This window comes from Hypanus sabinus, chromosome 7 (genome assembly GCF_030144855.1).
Source record: "Hypanus sabinus isolate sHypSab1 chromosome 7, sHypSab1.hap1, whole genome shotgun sequence".
Classification (NCBI taxonomy): Eukaryota; Metazoa; Chordata; class Chondrichthyes; order Myliobatiformes; family Dasyatidae; genus Hypanus; species Hypanus sabinus.
Genome location: NC_082712.1, coordinates 175,820,778 through 175,842,981, shown reverse-complemented (window position 1 = coordinate 175,842,981; position 22,204 = coordinate 175,820,778). Strand labels below are relative to the sequence as shown.

At 43.8% G+C, this 22,204-nt stretch overlaps 1 protein-coding gene across 1 annotated transcript in view; it reads right to left on the bottom strand.

The window, feature by feature from the left end:
* Positions 1-7,373: 7,373 nt before the first annotated feature.
* The window catches only part of syt9b (synaptotagmin IXb), a 135,051-nt gene continuing 120,220 nt past the window's right edge, over positions 7,374-22,204 (bottom strand). Inside the window, exon 7 of the mRNA XM_059976389.1 lies at positions 7,374-7,442. Coding sequence (XP_059832372.1) covers positions 7,374-7,442 — 69 coding nt within the window. The remainder of the gene's footprint in view (positions 7,443-22,204) is intronic.

The following is a 22,204-nucleotide window of genomic DNA, read 5'->3' as shown; positions in this document are numbered from 1 at the left end:
AAGATAGTTGTGTGAGTGAGTGGGTTTGTAAAAGATGTCAGTGGATAGTCTGTCAGCAGAAATGGAAACGGAGAGATTGAGAAAAAGGAGAGAGGTGTCAGAAATGGATCAGGTACATTTGAGGGCAGGGTGGAAGCTGAAGGCAAAGTTGATGAAATCGACAAGTTCAGCATGGGTGCAGGACACAGCACTGATGGAGAGTGGAGGGATAGGTATCACGCACAGGCAGAATGGATTAGTGTAATTAAGCATCAATGGCTTAATTAGTTTACTGTGGGCTGAAGGGCCTTTTTGTGTGACAAATGACCATATGACAGTAATACTCTGATCTGCTACCCACAATGTTTGCTGAACTAATTAACCTAATTATGCCTAATTAAACTAATCTCTCCTGTGGGCACATGGTTCCTGTTTCTCTATTCTCTGAATATTTATGTACTTATTTTTTTATTAAACAAAATATACTTTATTCAAAAATAAAATTATATACAATAACCATTCAAAGACTTTCAATTCTTTACAGTTGGTACCATTACTGTCTTCACATTTTCAAAGTTCAGATGTTTTGCCACCCATGTGGCACTTTGTTCTTCCATATTTACATTTAGGGGGTATACCCCCAACCCCCACACCCCTCAACTCCCACGGGGGAAGAACCCTAGACTGTGTCCTTCCCCACCGGGCCCTTGCATTGGCTGCACCATTTGAGTGCGTCCCTCAGCACGTACTCCTGCAGCCCAGAATGTGCCAGTCGGCAGCATTCCCTCACCGACATCTCCGTGTGCTGGTAGACCATCAAGTTTTGGGTCGACCAAAGAGCGTCTTTGACCGAGTTGATGATCTGCCAGCCGCACCGGATGTTGGTTTTGGTGTGTATATATAACATATAACAATCACAGCACGGAAACAGGCCATCTCGGCCCTCCAAGTCCGTGCCGAACTCTTAATCTCACCTAGTCCCACCTACCCGCACTCAGCCGGGAACAGCCCGTAGATCAGAGAGTCCTCTGTTACGCAGCTGCTGGGGATGAACCTCAACACTGCCCCTTCCATCCTCCTCCCCACACCTTCTCCGCGAACCCACAGTGTGCAAAGAGGCGGGTCACCGACTCCTTCTCACTGCAATCCTTCCATGGGCAGAGGGGTGTGGGGATGACGTTCCGGGCGTACAGGAGGGATCGGACTGGGAGGGCTCCTCTCATAGAGAAGCAACACGGTCACAGGTCCTTCTGGCCCCACAGGCTGGTGATGCCCAGCTACACCCATGTGAACAACTAACCTGTGGGAGGAAACACCTATAGTCGAGGGGAGAACATACAGACAGCAGTGGGAATTGAATAATTTCAGAGTTGATAATAAATGAATATTTGAACTTTTGAGCCCATGTCACCTGTGTTCTAATAGCAGTATGCTAATTGGTATATCTCCTTATCTATCTACAAACCTCAACCGCATCTGCCTCCCCTACTGTCCCTAGCAGCGCATTCTATGAACTCAGCACTCCGTGTAAACAAAAAACATTTGCACCGCACATCACATCTCCTTTGAACTCCCCCCCCCCCACCGCCCACTTAAATAAATGCTGTCTGGTATCAGGTATTTACTTATTGAGATAAGCACGGAATACGTCTTTCCAGCCTTCTAGCCACGCTGGCCAGCAACCGCCCCCGGTTTAATCCTAGCCTAATCACGGGAAAATTTACAATGACAAGCTGGTACTTCTTTGGAGTGTGAGAGGAAACCAGAGCACCCAGACGAAACCCATGTGGTCACGAGGAGAACATACAAACTCCTCACAGACAGCAGCTGGAATTGAACACAGATTGCCTGTATTGTAAAGCGTGGTGCTAGCTACAATGCTGCTCATCATCTTAAAATTTTATCAGAATGGTATTTACAATGCTGGGTGGCGGGTGGAGATACGTCCCTACTAAAGGAGGTGTAAGGCACTCCTTCCCTCCGCTAGCCTGCAGGTCACCCTTGGACAAGGTGTAGCACCTGCTTAGCCCCTTGATCAGGGTCATGTGAATCTGTGGAAGCAGGTGGCAGCTGATGCATACTACAAGTTCTGTTTATGTGACCAGTCAGTCAGGCAATCTCTGTTGACAATGAATCAGGTCACCTGTCTCAGAAAGACACTGCCCAGAAGAAGTCAATGGCAAACCACTTCTGTAGAAAAATGTTTCCAAGAACAATCAATATATAGATAGGTTGCTGGATAGTGTGGCTCAGCGGGTCAGAAGGGCCTGTATTTCTAAACAAGCAGACAAACAAAAATGTAATTAAATACATAAATAAATAACAAAAATCTCTGATACTAACTGAACTACTGGGTGTTTCCTAGGTTTTCTATCTGTATTTCATATTCCCAACCTTCCTATTTATGGATTTGAATTCAGGATAATTATTTTAAGAACTGAGTTTTGGAGCTCCACCTGGTAACAGAATGCAGTACATTCCTACATCAGTCAAACTCCTGTTGAAGCCATCCAAGTCCCTGTACCCTCCAGACAATTCTAGCCTATTGTATTTCTGGCCACACATTCTTCCCTCTAAAAACATTGGACAGATTTCCCTCTCACAATTCTTCCCTCGGAAACTTTGACCTCATCTCCCTCTCCCACGCTCTTCCCTCTGAAAACACTGGACAGATCTCCCTCTCACACGTTCTTCCCTCTGAAAACACTGGACAGATCTCCCTCTCACACATTCTTCCCTCTGAAAACACTGGACAGATTTCCCTCTCACAATTCTTTCCTCAGAAACTTTGACCTCATCTCCCTCTCACACGCTCTTCCCTCTGAAAACTCTGGACAGATCTCCCTCTCACACATTCTTCCCTCTGAAAACACTGGACAGATTTCCCTCTCACAATTCTTCCCTCGGAAACTTTGACCTCATCTCCCTCTCCCATGCTCTTCCCTCTGAAAACACCGGACAGATCTCCCTCTCACACGTTCTTCCCTCTGAAAACACTGGACAGATCTCCCTCTCACATGTTCTTCCCTCGGAAAACACTGCTTGTGTTCTGTTCACTGGCCATCAGTGCTTGACTACATACATCGTCCCTGAGATCTGCCCACAGAAGGTGGAGAGTGGTTGTAGGTGGAGTGTATTCTGCCTGGAGGTTGGTGACCAGTGGTTCTGGGATCCCTGCTCTTTGTGATGTTTATAAATGAGTTGGATGGGAAAGTGGAAAGGTGAGTTTGGATATGACACAAAGGTCAGTGGTCTTGTGGATAATGTAGGTTGCCATGGGTTGCAACGGGATATTGATAGGATGCAGAGCTGGGCTGAGAAGTGACAGATGGTGTTCAATCTGGAAAAGTGTGAAGTAATACCCTTTGGAAGGTCAAACAAGAGGCAGAGTACAAGGTGAATGGCTGGATTCTTAGCAGTGTGGAGGAACAGAGGAATCATGGGGTCCATGTCCAAGTTGATAGGGTGATTAAGAAAATAAATGGTGTGTTGGTCTTTATTAGTTGGGGGATTGAGTTCAAAAGCCATGAGGTAATGTTGCATCTCTATGAAACTGTGCTTAGACCACACTTGCTGTGTCAATTCTGGTTCCATTCTATTCAATTCAAGCTTAGTTACCATTCAATCATACATGAATACCCATGAAGACAGCCAAACAAAACAGTGTTACTCTGGGGCCAAGTGCAAAACACAGTACCAATAGGCAAACACAGCTCAAGGCACAAATAGCACATATAAAATATCAGTAAAATACAGTCACACCAAAAAACTCCAGTCCAAGATCCTGAGTCCATGAACGTTGCAGCAATCTACAATCTGACACAATATGGCTTGCTGACTGAATACTGGGGGGCCGCACTGACTCCAGTTTGGACGCCACACAACACTGTCCCTGGTATTCCAGTGCAGAGCATCAACTTCAACGCCTCTCCCCCAGGTGACTATAGCTAGGGGCCCAGTCCTCACCCACGACCAAGGTCACGTAGCGCCTTCGCCATCCGCCAGTTATCAGTGAATCAGACTTGCAGCCTTCTGCATCAGCAATGTCCAGCAGGGTCTTGCGATCACAAGGAAAGTGACCAAGGCGCTCACCTACTGTTAGAATGCACATCTCCTTCGCGCACCGACTCCTCTGACGCAGACAGCAGTACGATCCGCAGCAAGCCCCACTCTTCCCACAATCAACAGAAAATGATGGGGTAGATCTGCAATACTCCAAGTTCCCAATGTCCAACATGGTCTTAAGATCGTAAAAAATAATCTACAAAAGACAATAACACCTCTAGTTGGCCCCATAGAAGCTGTTGCACCTGAGCACACCACCATCATAGATCATTACCTGGTTGCCATTATAGGAAACACATGGAAGCTTTAGAGAAGGTGCAAAGGAGATTTACCAGGATGTTGCCTGCATTATAAAGTTACGGGGAGAAGGCCCAGAACTGGGCTTGAGGAGCAGATAGGAAAAAAAGGATCAGCCATGATTGAATGGAAGAGCAGACTCGATGGGACAGGTGGCCTAATTCTGCTCCTATATCTTATGGTCTGATTATCTTATGAGGACAAGTTGAGTGAGCTATGGCTCTTCCCTTTGGAGTGAAGGAGAGGTAACTTGATAGAGGTGTATGTGTAGAGTGGACAGCAGTGCCTTTTTTCCAGGACGGCAAATACATTAGAGACTTTATATAGGCACAAGGAATTAAGGAACATGAAGGATGTATGGACATGTTGTTAAAATGTCATGGCACCATCATGGGCCAAAAGGTCCATACTGTCCATTCTATGTTCTATGATGTTTCAATGTTAAAGTTCCCATGCTTATTTTCTAAACTTTTCATGGTCTCTGTTCTCCCTTTCTGTTCAAGACCCTACAGCACCCAACTTCTTCAGCTGTTGAACTACAGTAAATTACCCTTGAATTTGGAAACATGAGTGACTGCAAATGTTAGAATCCAAAACAAAAATCCTTGGATTTAGCTGTTCATCTCCAGAAACTCCTTGCCTCTGCTACACCTTGGACCTACACCTTGGAGGTCCCTTTCTAAACTTCTCCAGCTTCAAGGCACAGGTTTCTGCAGATGCTGGACATCTTGAGAAACACATAGAAAATGCTGGAGGGACTCAGCAGGTCAAACAGCATCTATGGAGGGAGTAAACATGGATGTTCCAGACTGAGCCCCGTCAACAGAACTGGAAAAGGAGGGGACAGAAGCTAAACTAAGAAGGTGGTGGGGAGGGCACAAGGAGTACAAGCTAGCAGGTGATAGGTAAATATAGCCAGGTTAGGGGAAAGGTGGGTGCATGGGTGGGTGAAGGAAGAAGCTGGATGGGGATAGGTGGAAGAGGTAAAGTGCTGAAGAAGAAAAAGTCTGGATAGTTTGTGGAGAACTGGAGGCAAGAGGGAATTATAGCCAGGTGAGGAGAGGAGAAGGGGCGAGAGGGGAACAAGAATAGAGAATGGAAAAAGAGTGAGAAGGGGAAAGCGGGGGAAGAAATTACCAAAAATTAGAGAAATTGATATTCATGCCATCAGGCTGGAGGCTACCCAGAAAGAATATGAAATGTTACTCCTCCAGCCTAGGTGGGCCTCATTGTGGACTGACGTCTCGGAATGGGAATGGGAAGTTGAATTGAGATGGGTAACGACCAGGACAACCCGCCTTTTGTGGTGCACAGAGAGAAGGCCCCAAACAGCAACTCTTTATTACTTTCCATAGATGCTGCCTGATCTACTGAATTCCTCCAGCATTTTGTGACTGTCCTACTTTAAGATGTTGTTTTCTTCACCAACCTTCGAACATCTGGCACAATGTTTTCTTGGCTGCCTCGGCCGCAGTTATTTCCTGTTTATCAGCACTCATGTGAATTACCTCGAGAGGCCCCTGTTACCCGAAGGTCACCATATACGTTCAACTTCTGTGAAATTTATCAGTGAATTATGAAGTAAAAGTCATGGTAGGCATTAACACAAACAAGTTCATGTCAAAATTGTATCTTTTATTAGGAACTGAGATTTTTTTTTACATAACGTATGTTTATAAAGAATAAATCACAGCACATTTAAAATGCAATTTTTTATATAATAAGAAAAAGGAATTTATTTTGCCTTAAAAATGAATCTCACCAAAAACTGGATGAATATAAGTGCTGACATTTTGTCTCGAGAGTAGAAATAACAGCTCTTCTTGCTATAAATTAAGGCCATAAGACCATAAGACATTGGAGCAGAATTAGGCCATTTGGTCCATCCAGACTGCTCCACCAGTCCACCATGATTGATTTGTTATACCTCTCAACCCCCTTCTCCCCGTAACTATTGACACCCTTACAAATCAAGAACCTATCAATCTCTGCTATAAATACACCCAATGACGGCCTCCACAGTTGTCTGTGGTGATGATTTCCATAGATTTGACACCCTCTGGCGAAATAAATTCCTCCTCATCTCCATTCTAAAGGGACATCCCTCTATTCTGAGGCTGTGCCCTCTGGTCTTAGACTTCCCACTATTGGAAACATCCTCTCCACATCCATTCTGTCTAGGCTTTTCAATATTCGGTAGATTTCAGTAAGATTCCCCTTCATTCTTCAAAACTCCAGTTGAAGGCTCCAGGCTCAGAGCTGTCAAAAGCTCCTCACTCGTTAGACCTTTCACTTCTGTGATCATTCTTGTAATCCGACTCTGGACTCTTCCACTAATGCAAATATCCTCTCCATATCCACTTTATCCAGGCCAGTAGGTTCCAATGAGACTCCCTTCATCCTTGTGAACTCCAGCGGGTATAGGCCCAGAGCCATCAAACACTCCTCATATGTTGATACTTTCATTGCTGGGATCATTGTGGATCTCCCACTATCGGAAATATCCTCTTCATACCACTCTATCCCAGCTTACCAGTATCTAGTAGGTTTTAATGAGATTGCCCCTCATCATTGTGAACTCAAGCAGGTACAGGCCCAGAGCCATCAAACACTCCTCATATGCTGCATTAAAGTAGTTTGGTTTCATTTTAATGGCAGATGTGGTCATAATTAATAGAGACCAAATAATACAGTCACATATTGGGACGACTAACAAAAAAACCCACTGCCATCGTCAGGAAGGATGTTATCAAAATCTTTCCTCACAATGGTTCACAGGTCACCTAACAGTGACATAGTAAGTGGTTACCCGGATATGATTAACTAGCATGCAACTGAATACAATGTCTTCATGCACGGGAAATTAAAAACAGGAAGATAGAGGGGGAAAAAAATAACAATTTCTGATTTGGGCCATTGTCAGAGAATTCCCAGTGCTCCGGCCTTTCCTGATTACAAGCCTTCAGGAATGTTTGTGATAAGGATCCTTGTGAAGTTCCTTGACGAGTTCCTGGGAGCTCCTCCCCCCTCTCTCAAGGAGACGGTGCATTCTTCAGGGAATTATAGGACCCCTGGTTGCCGACAGAAGATGGCCCCAGCCACTGTGTTACAAAGAAGTGAACAAGAGAATAGATAGCATTAGATTTATCCTTATTTGTGCTAAGAAAGTAAAATCATCGCTGCAGCATTGTCTCTTTCTCCATTCACTTTTCCGAATTGGAATTGGTTTATTATTGTCACGTGTACTGAGATACAGTGAAAAGCTTGTCTTGTATACTGTTCATACAGATCACAGAGTATTGAACTAGAACAAGGTTAAAAATAACCAAATGCAGAATAAAGTGTAACAGCTACAGAGAAAACGCAGTGTAGAGTTCAAAGTATAAAGTAAATTTATCATCAAAGTTTGGAGAAGAAGAATCTTAGAGTCATAAACTACATACATACTTTGATAATAAATGTACCTGAACCTTGAATCCGTCACCATATACTATCTTGAGATTCATTCTCTTCCAGTCAATCACAGTAGAACAAAGAAATACAATAAAATCAATGAAAAACTATATACAAAGACTAATAAAAGGAGACGAACTGAAAACTAAAAAAACTGATAATATTGAGATGAGTCGCAGAGTCCTTGAGAGTGAGTCCATATGATGTGGAATCAGTGCATGGCTGGGGTGAGGGAAGTTGTAGGCTTAGGTTCACTGTTCCTGAAGCTGCTGATGCGAGACCTTCTCTTTGCCCGGGTTTCACCCCTACCTTTCCACTACGGACACTTAGCCAAGTACCTTCTAATTGTTGTTAATGTACCCTCCACAACCACCTTCTCTGGCAGCTTGTTCCATGTATTGTCACGCTCTGGGTGAGAAAAGTTACTCCTCAGGTTTCCATGAAATTTCTCCCCCTCCCCTCTCACCTTAAACCTTCTGCACACAAGTTGAGCACCCAAGCTGGTGCAGCCTTTCCCTGAGTCTGCAAGAAAATGAATCTCAGAGTTGTATATGGTGACATACATGTACTTTGATAATAAATTTACTCTGAAATTTGAAAGAGACCTGATGAAGAGTCTTGGTCCAAAACATCAACTGTCCATTTCCCACCCTGCCTGATCCAGTGAGTTCCTCCAGAATTGTGTGTGTGTGTGTGCGCGCGCATGTGTGTCTCTGTGTGTGTGTCTATGTGTGCGAGTGTGTGTGTGCGTGTGCGTGCAAGCATGTGTGTGTGTCTCTGTGTGCGCGCATGCGTACGTGTGTGTGTGTCTGTGTGCCTATGTGTGCGAGTGTGTGTGTCTGTGTGTGCAAGCGTGCGTGTGTGTGTGTGAGTGTGTCTGTGTGTGCGAGTGTGTGAGTGTGTATGTGTCTGTGTGAGTGTGTTTGTGTGAGTGTGTGTGTGTGTCTGTGTGTGCAGGCGTGTGTGTGTGAGTGTGTCTGTGTGTGCGAGTGTGTGTGTGTGTCTGTGTCTGTGTGTGTTTGTCTGTGTGAGTGTGTGTGTGTCTGTGTCTGTGAGTGTCTGTGTGAGTGTGTGTGTGTCTGTGTCTGTGTGAGTGTGTGTGTCTGTGTGTGAGTGTGTATGTGTCTGTGTGTGTGTGTGCAAGTGTGTGTGTGTGTGTGTGTGAATGTGTCTGTGTGTGCGAGTGTGTGTGTGTGTCTGTGTCTGTGTGTGTTTGTCTGTGTGAGTGTATGTGTGTCTGTGTCTGTGAGTGTCTGTGTTAGTGTGTGTGTGTCTGTGTCTGTGTGAGTGTGTGTGTCTGTGTGTGAGTGTGTATGTGTCTGTGTGTGTGTGTGTGTCTGTGTGTGCAGGCGTGTGTGAGTGTGTCTGTGTGTGCGAGTGTGTGTGTGTGTCTGTGTGTGCAGGCGTGTGTGAGTGTGTCTGTGTGTGCGAGTGTGTGTGTGTGTCTGTGTCTGTGTGAGTGTGTGTGTCTGTGTGAGTGTGTGTGTGTGTGTGTGTCTGTGTGCAAGTGTGTGTGTGTGTGTGTGTGAATGTGTCTGTGTGTGCGAGTGTATGAGTGTGCATGTGTCTGTGTGTGTGTGTGTGTGTGTGTGTGTCCGTGTGAGTGTGTTTGTGTGAGTGAGTGTGTGTGTGTGTGTTGATCCAGATTTCTTGCATCTGCAGTCTCCCTTGTGTTACAGAATGAGGTCTTGCCAATTACAATTACGACCGTGGATACAGAGATGGTGAATTCTGTTTCACTCCGGCTGATTCCATTGGCCTTGTTCCCACAGCAATTTCAACAGAAATCACTATTTGACCTCCAAAATAAGGATACTGTAACTTAACCCCGTCTCCAAGGAAATTTCTGTGACAGGAATACATCCAAGCAGTGTGAGTTGACTCAATGATTTCCTCATCTTCAATCTATCATGCACATATCTGGCAGGGTCCCAGCAAACCACCCTTCCCTTCCACCCCAGGATGGACATTTGCTGAATGAGACACTGGCAGTGAAATAAGATGTGGTCTTGCTAATGTAAACTTCTTATGCAAGGCAAGATGCAACTAGCAGGCTCGAAGAAGGATGTATTATACTTGGGCTAATGGCAGAATGGGTTTAGGGGCAATGGGGAGAAGCAGAGGGTGAGAAAAGAGATAACACAGGTACAGAAGGTACAAACTTCCTCTGGATTCAAAAAACAACGACTTAAGGCAGCACAAGCTCATCAGAGCATAAGTCCATAGACATGGGAGCAAAATTAAACAATTAAGCCCATTGAGCCTGCCCCACTGTCCCATCATGGCTGTTTAATTTTTCACTCCCAACCCCATTGTCCTGCCTTCTCACTGTAACTTCTGACGTCCTAATCAAGAACTTACCCACCTCCACATTAAACTCACACAAGGACTTGCCTCCACAGCTATCTGTGACAATGAGTTCTATAGATACACCACTCTCGGGCTGAAGAAATTCTTCCTCATAACTGTTCTGAAGGATATTCTATTCTGAGGCTGTGCCCTCTGGAACTAGATTCCCTCACTGTAGGAAGTATCCTGTCCACATCCACTCTATCTAGATCTTCCAAAATTGTTAGGTTTCAATTCATTATTCTAAACTCCAGCGAGTACAGGCCCAGGGCCATTAAATCTTCTTCATTCCTCAAACCTTTCATTCCAAACCTTCCTCAAACCTTCTCATGAATGTCCCCGGACCCTCTCTAGTGCCAGCACATCCTTTCTTAGATACAGAGCCCAAAACTGCTCACAACACACCACATGTGGTCTGTCCAATGCCTATAAAGCCTCATCATCACATCCTTGCCTCAGCATTATGTCCTTCCTGTCTGGCCCTGTTTGTACTTCCCTGTAATGAGTGACAGGGTGGAGATATGTCTCTACCAAAGGAGGTGTAAGGCACTTCTTCCCTCTGCTAGTCTGCAGGTCACCCTTGGGCAGCTGCTTAGCCCCCTGATCAAGGTCACGTTAATCCATGGGGGCAGGTGGTGGATGGTTGTATGAGCAGCTGGTGCATATCACAAATCCTGGTTATGCGACCACTGACACCAGGCAGACAATCTCTGAAGAGTATCGATAATGGCTGGGGTCACCCATCTTGTAAAGACACTGTCCAGAAGAAGGTAATGGCAAGCCACTTCTGTAGAAAAATTTGTCAAGAACAGTCATGATCATGAAACCAGGATCCCCCACGTCATATGACACAACACATAATGAATGAATAGGTACTGAGTTCTGACTCTCAGTGTGAAAATGTTCCCCTCACATCTGCCCTCCTTTGTGTCTTTGCCCATGGATTTGTGTTCTCTTCTCCTTGAACCTTCCCTTCCAGGAACTATAGTGCCTGTCCCCGCCAGCTCAGGATGCTGGAGGGTCACTGCACACGTTATAGCATCAAAGTTCAAAGTGTATTTATTATCAAAGTACGTGTATCGTATGTCACCATGTACTACTTTGAGACACATTTTCTGGTAGGTATTTACAAAAAAATAAAGGAATACATTAGAATTTATTAAGAAAAAAACTGTGTAACAAAGACTGACAAGCAACCACTGTGCAAATGAGAACAAACTGTGTAAATAATAAATAAACTCAATAAATAAATAATTCTGAGAACATGTAAAGTCCCAGAAAGATCACAAGACCATAGGATAAAGGAGCAGAATTAGGCCATTTGCTGTATCGAGTCTGCTCCACCGTTTCATCATGGCTGATTCATTTTCCTCTCATCCCCATTCTCCTTCTCCCCGTATTCCTTCATGGTCTGACTAATCAACAATCTAACTACTTCTGCCTTAAACATACCCAATGACTTGGCCTCCACAGCCACCTGTGACAACGAATTCCACAGATTCACCACCCTCTGGCTGAAGAAATTCCTCCTCATCTCCATTCTAAGTGTACATCCCTCTATTTTGAAGCTGTGTCCTCTGGTCCTAGACTCACCCACCATAGGGAACATCCTCTCCACATCCACTCTATCCAGGCTTTTCAACATTCAATAGCTTTCAATGAGGTCACCCCTCATTCTTCTGAATTCCAGTGAGTAGAGGCCCAGGGGTCATCGAACGATCCTCATATAACTAGAAAACAGGACTGCAGTTTGTGGTGTTGGTTGAGAGCTGCAGTGCAGGAGTAAGTTCGGTAAAATAATTGTTCCTGAACTTGCTGGTGTGGGACCTAAGGCTTCTGTATCTCTTGCCTGATGGTAGTGGTGAGAGGAGAGCAAGGCCTGGATGGTGGGGGTCCTCGATGATGGCTGCTGCTCTCTCGTGGTAGTATTCCTCACAGATGGTGGGGAGGTCTTTGCCTGTGATGGAAAGGGCTGGATTCACCACGTTCTGTAAATGTCTCTGTTCCTGGGTTTAAAAGGTTAAAGACTGAGTAAAGCCCCAGCTGCTCACTGTTCCTCTCCGCGCAAGGGTGTGAAATGCAAGCCGGAATCTTCTCTCACATAATTCCCTACTGGCTGACACATTCCTAGGGTGAGGAGTTGAGGAGGAGGGAAGAGTTACTCATCTGCTGCAGAGTGTAGCATGGAGGTGGGAATGATACAGAGCCTTCTGCCAAGAAATAGGCGATTCAGTCCTTCTCTGTGAGTCTCCTGACACCCCATCCTCCAGTTCCATTCACCCTCATGTGCTTAACCAAGTTGTGCTTTACCCTCTTCACTGCCTAAACACTCTTTGTGAGAGAAGTTTCCACATAAACTGGAGACAGGACCATCGACAGGGAAACAAGCTCTGGGCCTACTCCTCCATGATATGTTGCCAAGTGAGCTGGCACGATCTGCCCATAACGTTCTAAATCTCTTCTATCCATATGGACTTATTGAGGAGGCTTTTAAATGTTGCTAGTGTGTCTCCTCCTCAACCACTATTTCTGGCACCTCCCTCGGGTGAAGAAGCTATCCTTAATTCCCATTCTAAAGCGCTTGCCAGCAGCTGGCCTTCAAGTGTGGCTTAGCTACTAAGTGTAGTGGAACCATTTCTACTGACAGGAGAAAGGGCAAAGACAGGCTACTGTCACCTTAAAACCTGTCACTTCGGGCAGATGAGGCCTGTCAGCCATGGCTGGCAGCTCATCTAGGAGAAGGAGAATCTGATCTGAAACATCTGCTGCCTTGCAGTTGTACCAACTCATGGGAAAGGCTTTGGGAAAAATCTGGAGCTGGAGTCCGGAAGGCCGTCCTACGTTGAGGTCAATGTTGACTGGCAACTCCTGCGACACTGTTGGTGCTGAACTGGATCAGTCTCTGCCGTTCCTTTGGATTCATCATCAGCGTGGTGAGGGCGAGTCTGCTACAAGGGCAATAGCTTGCTCTCCATATCATACTGCCCTGGCCTGCGTATCAAACGTAGACAGCTAGGACGCAACATCCATTGTCAATCTCGACCAACAGTGCCTCAAAACCTTGAATCTCTCACCTCTGATCTTAAACCCATGCCCTCTTCTTTTTCATAGTGGTAAAGCAGTAAATTGTTTCATTATTGTCACAGGTATTGAAGAACAATGGAAAAACTTGTCCGACAAACCTCCATACAAATCAATTAATTACTCGTTGCATTGAGGTAAAACAACAACAGATTGCAGAATGAAGTGTAATGGCTACAAAGAAAGTGCAGTGCAGGCAGACAGCAATGAGATAGCTTGTAAGGTGAGTCCAATACAGCACTCTGGCACTGGGTAGAGCTCTCTTGAGCTGATATATCTTTATCACAGGAGTGTAGGTTGAGCAAGTGAGAGTTTTTCTCTGGAGTGAAGGAAGTTGCAAGGTGACTTGATAGAGGTGTATGGGATGAAAAGAGGCATTGATCAAGTGGGTAGCCAGACTCTTCCACAGACTTTTTCCTAAGGTGAAAATGGCTAATACGAGGGGGTGTAATTTAAGCTGATTGGAGAAAAGTACAAGGGGGATGTCAGATGTCGGATTTTTACACAGAGAATTGTGAGTGAATGGAAAACGCTGGTAGGGTTGGTGGTAGAGGCAGATACATTAGAGACATTTAAGAGACTCTTAAATTGGCATACGGTAGATGATAGAAAAATAGAGGACTGTGTAGGAGGGAAGGGTTAGACTGATCTTAAGAGTAGGTTAAAATTTCAGCATAACATGGTTGGTCAAAGAGATTGCATGACATTCTATGTTCTAAACCATATTTAAACTTTCTCATCAGAAAGTGCCAGTGATTTTCAAAGTTCAAAGTAAATTTATTACCAAAGTGCACTTATGTCACTATATACAACCCTGAGGGCTGTGGTGAACTATGTGCCTGTCTGGACACGCCCCTTGCTGACTGCTCCTGTGGCTCCTCCCACAGGCCCCTGTATAAAGGCGATCTGAGGCCTGACGCTCGGCCTCAGTCTCCAGGACGTAGTATGATGGGCACTCACTCCTGGTTCCTTCTTCCAGTCAATAAAAGCCGATATCTCGCCTTACGTCTCAGTGTGAGTTATTGATGGTGCATCAAGGGCATTCACAGTAAACACAGGAAACATAATAGAATCAATGAAAGACCTTCCCCAAAAGGACAAATAACCGATGTGTAAAAGACAACAAACTGTGCAAATACAAAAGAAAAAAAATACAGTAATAATAATAAATAAATAAGCAATAAATATTGAGAACATGTGTTGAAGATTCCTTGAAAATAAGTCCATGGGTTGTGAGAACAGTTCAGTGAAGGGGCAAGTGAAGTTATCCCCTCTGGTTCAAGACCCTGATGGGTGAAGGAGAAGGAGTGACAGAACTATGGGACACTGGAAGAAAGGTCAGCACAGATGGTGTGACACAGCTGGAGGTACAGGGCAGGTGAACAGACATATGAAAGCAAAGAGTTAAAAAGCAGAAGACAGACACAGACTATTCTTCACACTCATTTTCCTCTAACTAATTTTATCCACCTCACATTACTATCAGCTGGTCCTCATAATCCCATTCCTCACTAACTCACTTCGGACAACTAAACTCCCAACCCACACGTTTTTGGCATCACCTGTAAACTTCTATATTGTGACCCCTGCATCTAGCTTCTTCCTCACCACCATCAGATTTCTGAACAGACCATGAAGCCATGAACACTATTTATTTATTTTTAATATATTTCTATTAGTGACTTATCATCTCTTACGTATTGCAGTACACTGCTATATGTAAAACAATGAAGTCCATGACATATGTCAGTGCATCAATGTTTCTGATCAGTGACCCTTCATCCCCTGAAAATCAGAACACTCCCAGTTGTGATGAAAGGTCACCAAGATGAAATGATAATTCTGTTTTCATCTCCACATTGGCTGCCTGACTGTTCAGTAACTCCAGCATTTTCTTTAGGAGTTTGAGGAGAATTGGTATATCACCAAAAACAGTTAGCAGTTTTTTACAGGAGTACTGTGCAGAACATTTCTGGTGTTATCACTGCCTAGTATGGAGGGGCCACTGCACAGGACTGGAAAAATACTGTAGAAAGTTGAAACTTCAGCAGGCTCTATCATGGGCACTAGCCTTCTCAGCTTTAAGGACATCTTCAAAAGGCAATGCCTCAGAAAGGTGGCATCCATCATTAAGGACCCCCACCATGCAGACTATAAGAGCATAAGGTATAGGATAGGGGCAGAATTATGCCATTTGGACCATCGAGCCTGCTCCACCATTTCATTACGGCTGATCCAATTTTCTTCTCAGCACATATCTCCTGCCTTCTCCCCATATCCCTTCATGCCTGACCAATGAAGAATCTATCAACCTCTGCCTTAAACATACATAAAACCTCAGCCTCCACAGCTGCCTGTGGCAAAGAATTCCACAGATTCACCACTCTCTGGCTAAAGAAATTCCTCCTTATCTCCATTCTAAAGGTACATCCCTCTGTTCTCTGGTCCTACACTCCCCATCATAGGAAACATCCTGTCCACATCCACTCTATCAAGATCTTTCAGCATTTGATACGTTTCAATGAGGTCACCCCCCATTCTTCAGAATTCTAGTGAATACAGGCCCAGAGCCATTGAATGTTCTTCACATGACAAGCCATTCAATCCTGGAATCATTGTCATGTACCTCCTTTGACCCCTCTCCAGTTTTAGCCCAAAACTCCTCACAATACTCCAAGTGAGGCCTCACCAGTGCTTTATAAAATCTCAAAATTACTATGTTGCTTTTATATTCTAGTCCACTTCAAATGAATGCTAACATTGGATTTGCCTGCCTCACCGCAGCCTCAACCTGCAAAGTAACCTTTAAGGAATCCTGCACACAGAATCCCAATTCCTTTTGCACCTCAGTTTTTCATATTTTCTCTCCATTTAGAAAATAGTCAACCCTTTCATTTCTACCACCAAAGTGCACCATACATTTCCTGACACTGTATTCTGTTTGCCATTTCTTTGCCCATTCTCCTAATCTGTCTGTCCTTCTGTAGCCTCTCTACTTCCTCAAAACTACCTGCCCCTCCACCTATCTTCATATCGTCTGCAAACTTTACAACAAAGCCATCATCCAAATCGTTGACATATAACTTAAAAAAGAATCAGTCCCAACACAGATCCCTGTGGAACACCACTAGTCACAGCAACCAGTTTATTCCCACTCTTTGCCTCCTGCCATTCAGCTACTGCTTTATCCATGCTAGAATCTTTCCTGTAATACATTGGGCTCTTAGCTTATTAGGCAGCCTCATGTGTGGCACCTTGGTAAAGGCTTTCTGAAAATCCAAGTACACAATATCAACTGATTCTCCTTTGTCTATCCTGCTTGTTATTTTTTCAAAGAATTCCAACAGATTTGTCAGGCAAGATTTTCCCTTGAGGAAACAATGCTGACTATGGCCTGTCTTATCATGTGCCTCCAAGTACCCTGAGAACTCATCCCTAATAATTGACTCCAACATCTTCCCAACCACTGAGGTCTGACTAACTGGCCTAAAGTTTCCTTTATTCTGTCTCTCTCCCTTCTTGAAGAGTGAAATGACATTTGCAATTTTCCAGCTTCTGGAACCATTCCAGAAACTAGTGATTCTTGAAAGATCATTACTAAAGCCTCCATGATCTTTTCAGTTACCTCTTTCAGAGTCCTGGGGTGTACACCATCTGGTCCAGGTGACTTACCTACCTTCTGACCTTTCAGATTCCCAAGAACCTTCTCTCTAGTAATGGTGAATTCACACACTTCGTGACCCCTTACATCTAGAACTTCCATATACTGCTGGTGACTTTTGCAGAGAAGAGTGATACAAGACAGACCATGCCCTCTTCTCATTGCTATTGTCAAGGAACAGGTACGGGAGCCTGAAGACACACACTCAATGTTTCAGGAACAGCATCTTCTCCACTGCTACCCGATTTGTGACTGGACAATGAAACCATGAACACTAAATCACTACTTTCCCCCTCATTTAGGCACAACTTATTTAACACTTTTTTAATATACTTATTGTAATTTATAACTTCTATTACTATATAGTGCACTGTACTGCTGCCCTAAAACAAAAAAATTCATGAGATATGGTGGTGATATTGAACCTGATTCTGAGTAATACAGCACAGAAACAGGCCCTTCAGCCCAACTGGCCCATACTAACCAAAATACTCCATCCAATCCAGTCCCATTTGTCAGAGTTTTGCTCATAACCTTCTACACCTTTCTAATCCATGTACCTGTTCCAACTGTGTTTTAAATGTTGTTATTGTACCCGCCTTAAACACTTCCTCTAGCAGCTCATTCCTCATAGATATTGCCCTTTTGTGTAAAAAAAAGTTGTCCTTTAATTTCCTCTTAAATTAACTCCCTCTCAGTTAAAATGTTTCATCGCAACTTAAATGTCTTTTATACATTGCACTACACAACTGCCACAAAACAACAAATTTCATGAGATATGTCAGTGACATTGAACCTGACACTAATTCTGATTCTTGATCACCTAAGCATGGGAAACAGACTGTCTCCATTCACCCATTCTATTCCCCTCATGTTTTTATACATCTTTATAAAATCAGCAGGTGGTGAGTTGGAGATGCATTTCTACAAAAGGATGCACAAGGCGCTATTCCCTACACTAACCCGCAGATCACCCTCGGACAAGGTGCTTAGACCTCCCGATCAGGGTCACATGAAGCCATGGGACCAGGTGGTGGACGGATGTTTGAGCAGCTGGTGCATATCACAAGTACCAGTTATGCGACCTCTGATTCCAGACAATCTCTGAAGAGTATAGATAATGACTGGGGTCACCGCTTTGTAAAGACACTGCCCAGAAGAAGGCAATGGCAAACCACTTTCTGTAGAAAAATTGCCAAGAATAAACATGATCATGAGACCATGATTGCCCACATCATACAGCATAACACATAATGATGATGATAAGATCACCTATTGTGAAATAAGTTTAATTTCAGCATCAAAACCTCCAGGGAGAGAAGGAGTTAAATTGTAAAAAACTGAACCCTGAATCAATGAGTCACCAACAACTTTTGATGTGCAGCAACATTTAAAAAAAATCTCCTGTCACAATCAAAGGCTTGTTCGCAATTGTGAGTCAGAGGGTTAAGTGCAATTTATGCAGAGACACCAGTGAGGTGTTGAAGGAGTATTGCACTGCAGGAGACGACGTCATTTGATCTGTTGGGCACATTTACAAGGAACACAGCCACAAGAAAGCAGAATTCATCATCAAGGACACATACCATCCCAGTCATGCTCCCTTCTTGCTGCTGCCATGCAGAAGGAGGTATAGGAGACTCGGACCCACACCACCAGGTTCAGGAGCATTTATTACCCCTCAACCATTAGGCTCTTGAAACAGAGGGGATAACTTCACCCACCTCAGCACTGACTAATTCCACAACCTACAGACTCACTTTCAAGGACTCGTCAGCTCACACTCTCAGTATTAATTATTTTTATATTTGCACAGTTTGTCTTCTTCTGCACAATGGCTCTTTATCTTTGTTATTTATAGGTTTTCATAAATTCTATTGTATTCATTTAATTTCATGTAAATGCCTGCAAGAAAATGAATCTCAAGGTGACATATGCACTTTGATAATAAATTTACATTAAACTTTTGAACTTTGGAAGCTCCAGTGCACTCACAGCTTTATACGTGGGCACTGTCAAAAGTATCCTGACCAGTTGCATCATGGCCTGGTACAGCAATCTGAATGCTCAGGAATGCAGGAGAATTACAATCAGATTTATTATCACTGACTAACAGGGTTAGTAGTTTTGCAGTTTGTAGTTTGTAGTTTTGTATCAAAGGTGTAAAATGACTATTGCTCATTTGTTACGTGCCAAGTCGTATGATATACGCACTCATGACCTTTTCATGACCGCGATTACTCTTGGTAGTCTTTTCCACTGAGGTGGTTTGTCATTGCCTTCTTCTGGGCAGTGTCTTTACAAAGCGGTGACCCCAGCCATTATCAATACTCTTCAGAGATTGCCTGCCTGGTGTCAGTGGTCACGTAACCAGGACCTGTGATATGCACCACCTGCTCCCATGGCTTCACATGACCCTGATTGGGGGGAATAAGCTGATCTTGCCCAAGGGTAACCTGTGGATTAGTGGAGGGAAGGAGCATCTTACATCTCTTTTTGTAGAGGGGCATCTCCATCCCACCACCCACAAAATTACTACAAAAAAAAACAATAAATAAATAAATACATCTAGAGAAAATAAATTATGGGATGGTGTTTATAGGCTCAGAATCTCAAAGCAGTGGAAAAGAAACTATGGACCAAAGTACCTGCCTAAGCCAGTTCCATTTGTCCAAATATGGCACATATCACTCTTATCTTTCCTATTCATATGCCTGTCCATGAGTCTCTTAAATTTTGTTAATGTTCTTGCCTCACCTTCCTCTGGCAGTTCCTTTCATATACAGACAAGCTTCTGGCTGAAGAAGTTGTCCCTCAATTCCATTTAAATCCTTCCCTTCTCACCTGAAACCGTTACCATCTAGTTTCGTGGGTCTTTAGTTTTGGTCAGCATAGCTCAGTGGAATGCCCTTCACTCCAATAGATCAGTAGGAAGCACTCCCAAAGCTTGGATCAGAGGTCTAAACCAAATCTCTTGAGTACATCTTGAAACAGGGCTGTCATCTAGCTACCAATTTGTGCACATTCTGTTGTCACCTACCAGATGCTAAGCATCTGGTAGGCAGATGCTAATCTTTGTGAACTCACTGCACTCGATCCTGAAAGCCAACAATATATTCATGCCACCTGCGTTGGACTTTGAGGGCCTTGTTAATTCTCAGGGAAGTCTAGATACTCTACTGATAAACATTTTGGTCACAATCCTTATAAATTGAAAAGTTCACAGGATGGGAAAAAGCTGCAGAAGGCTGTAAACTCAGCCAGCTGCATCATGAGCTCTACCCTCGCCAGCATCCAGGACATTCAAAAATCCATCAGCCAGGGCATATCCTTTACACTTCACCACTGTCAGGGAGGAGGTACAGGAGGTGCACACACTCACTACGTAGGAGGTGAACTACATATACCTGTCTGGACACGCCCCCTGCTGACTGCTCCTGTGGCTCCTCCCACAGACCCCTGTATAAAGGTGATCAAGGCCTGAGCCCGGCCTCTCAGTCTCCAGGATGTAGTATGGTGGTCACTCACTGCTTGTTCCTTCTTCCAGTCAATAAAAGCCGATATCTCGCCTTACGTCTCAGAGAGAGTTATTGATGGTGCATCAAACACAGAACATAGAACAGGAGAGCACAGGAACACAGCCTTCAATGTTGTGCCAAGCCAATTAAATTAGTCATTAAATGGCCAAGTAAACTAATCTCTTCTGCCTACACAATGTCCATATCCTGCCGTTTCCCTTCCAATCATGTGTCTATCTAAATGTCTCTTAAAGTCACCCATGTATCTGCCTCTGCCACCACCCCAGGCAGCTCATTCCAGGAACCCACTACTTGCTGTGTGTAAAAAAACTTGCCCCTCACATCTGCTTTGAAATTACCCCCTCTCTTAAATCCCTTAAATTACCCTTAAATCCATGCCCTATGTATTAGACATCTCAAACCTGGGAAAAAGATATTGTCTGTCTGCTTCATCTATGCCTCTCTCAATCTTATAAATCTCTCCTCAGCCCCTGCCACTCCAGAGAAAACAATCCAAGTTTGTCCAACCTCTCGTTATAGCACCATGTCTTCTAATCTAGGCATCATCCTGTTAAACCTCTTCTGCACCCTCTCCAAAACCTTGACATCTTTCCTATAATGGGGGGACCAGAACTGTATGTATGTAATACTCCAGATGCAGCCGAACTAGAGTTTTGTGAAGTTGCAACATGACTTCCAGGCTTTCAAAATCGATGCCTTGATGAATAAGGCAAGCGTCTCAGATGACTTCTCAACCTGTGTAGCCTCTTTCAGGGTACAGTTGTTTTCGGAATAACTTCTTTCCCTCTGCCATCAGATTTTTGAATGAACAATGAACTTATAAACATTACTTCAATGTTTTTTGCACTACTTATTGAATTATTTATATATATATATTATATTTATTTATTTTAGTTTATAGTATATTTTATGTACCACTGTCACAAAACAACAAGGTTTACAACATAATGTATGCCAATGATAATGAACCTGATCCTGATTTAAAAGAAATTGCTATTGGATTATCTTCAAGATTTACATTTCAACTTTGCTTTAACAGGAGGTTCAGTAGCCTGTGTACAGAGAGTTAGTGAAATGCATCCTACAAATCCAGAATAACACATACAAAATGCTAGAGGAACTCAGCAGGTCAGGAGCACCTGTGGAGAGGAATAAACATTGAACATTTCTGGTGAGCCCCTTCTTCAGGACTGAAAAGGAAGGGAGAAGATGCCATCATAACAATGTGGGAGAAGGGGAAAGAGGATAGCTGGAGAGTCATCTTGTAAAGTTTAAAGTCTATGCTTTGGGAATTACTTCAAAGTTTACAAAACATCTAGAACTATGTATTATAAACACATAGATTCTACAGATGCTGCAAATCCAGAGCAACTCACATAAAATTCTGTGGGAATTTAGCAGGTCAGGCAAAATCTATGCAAAGGAGTGCACAGCCACTATTTCAGGCTGAGATGTTCAATCTTTATGAGCCCTGATGAAGGGTCTCAGCCAAAAATATTGGCTCATTATTCATTTCCATAGATGATGCCTGACCTGCTGAGTTCCTCCAGACTTCTGTGTCTGTAGCTCTGGACTTCCAACATCTGTGGAATATCTTGTGTTTGCAAAAGTGGAGGGAAACTGAGGAGAATTTTTATTCAATTTCACCAAGAGGACAGGGTAGATTCAATAGTAAGACACTGGGTAAGTGTTTGAAAAGGCAAATGTTTCAGAGACAGGGAGGAAAGAATATCAGAGCAAAACCAGTTTTCTTGCTTTATTTCTGTGAGGTAAACATTGC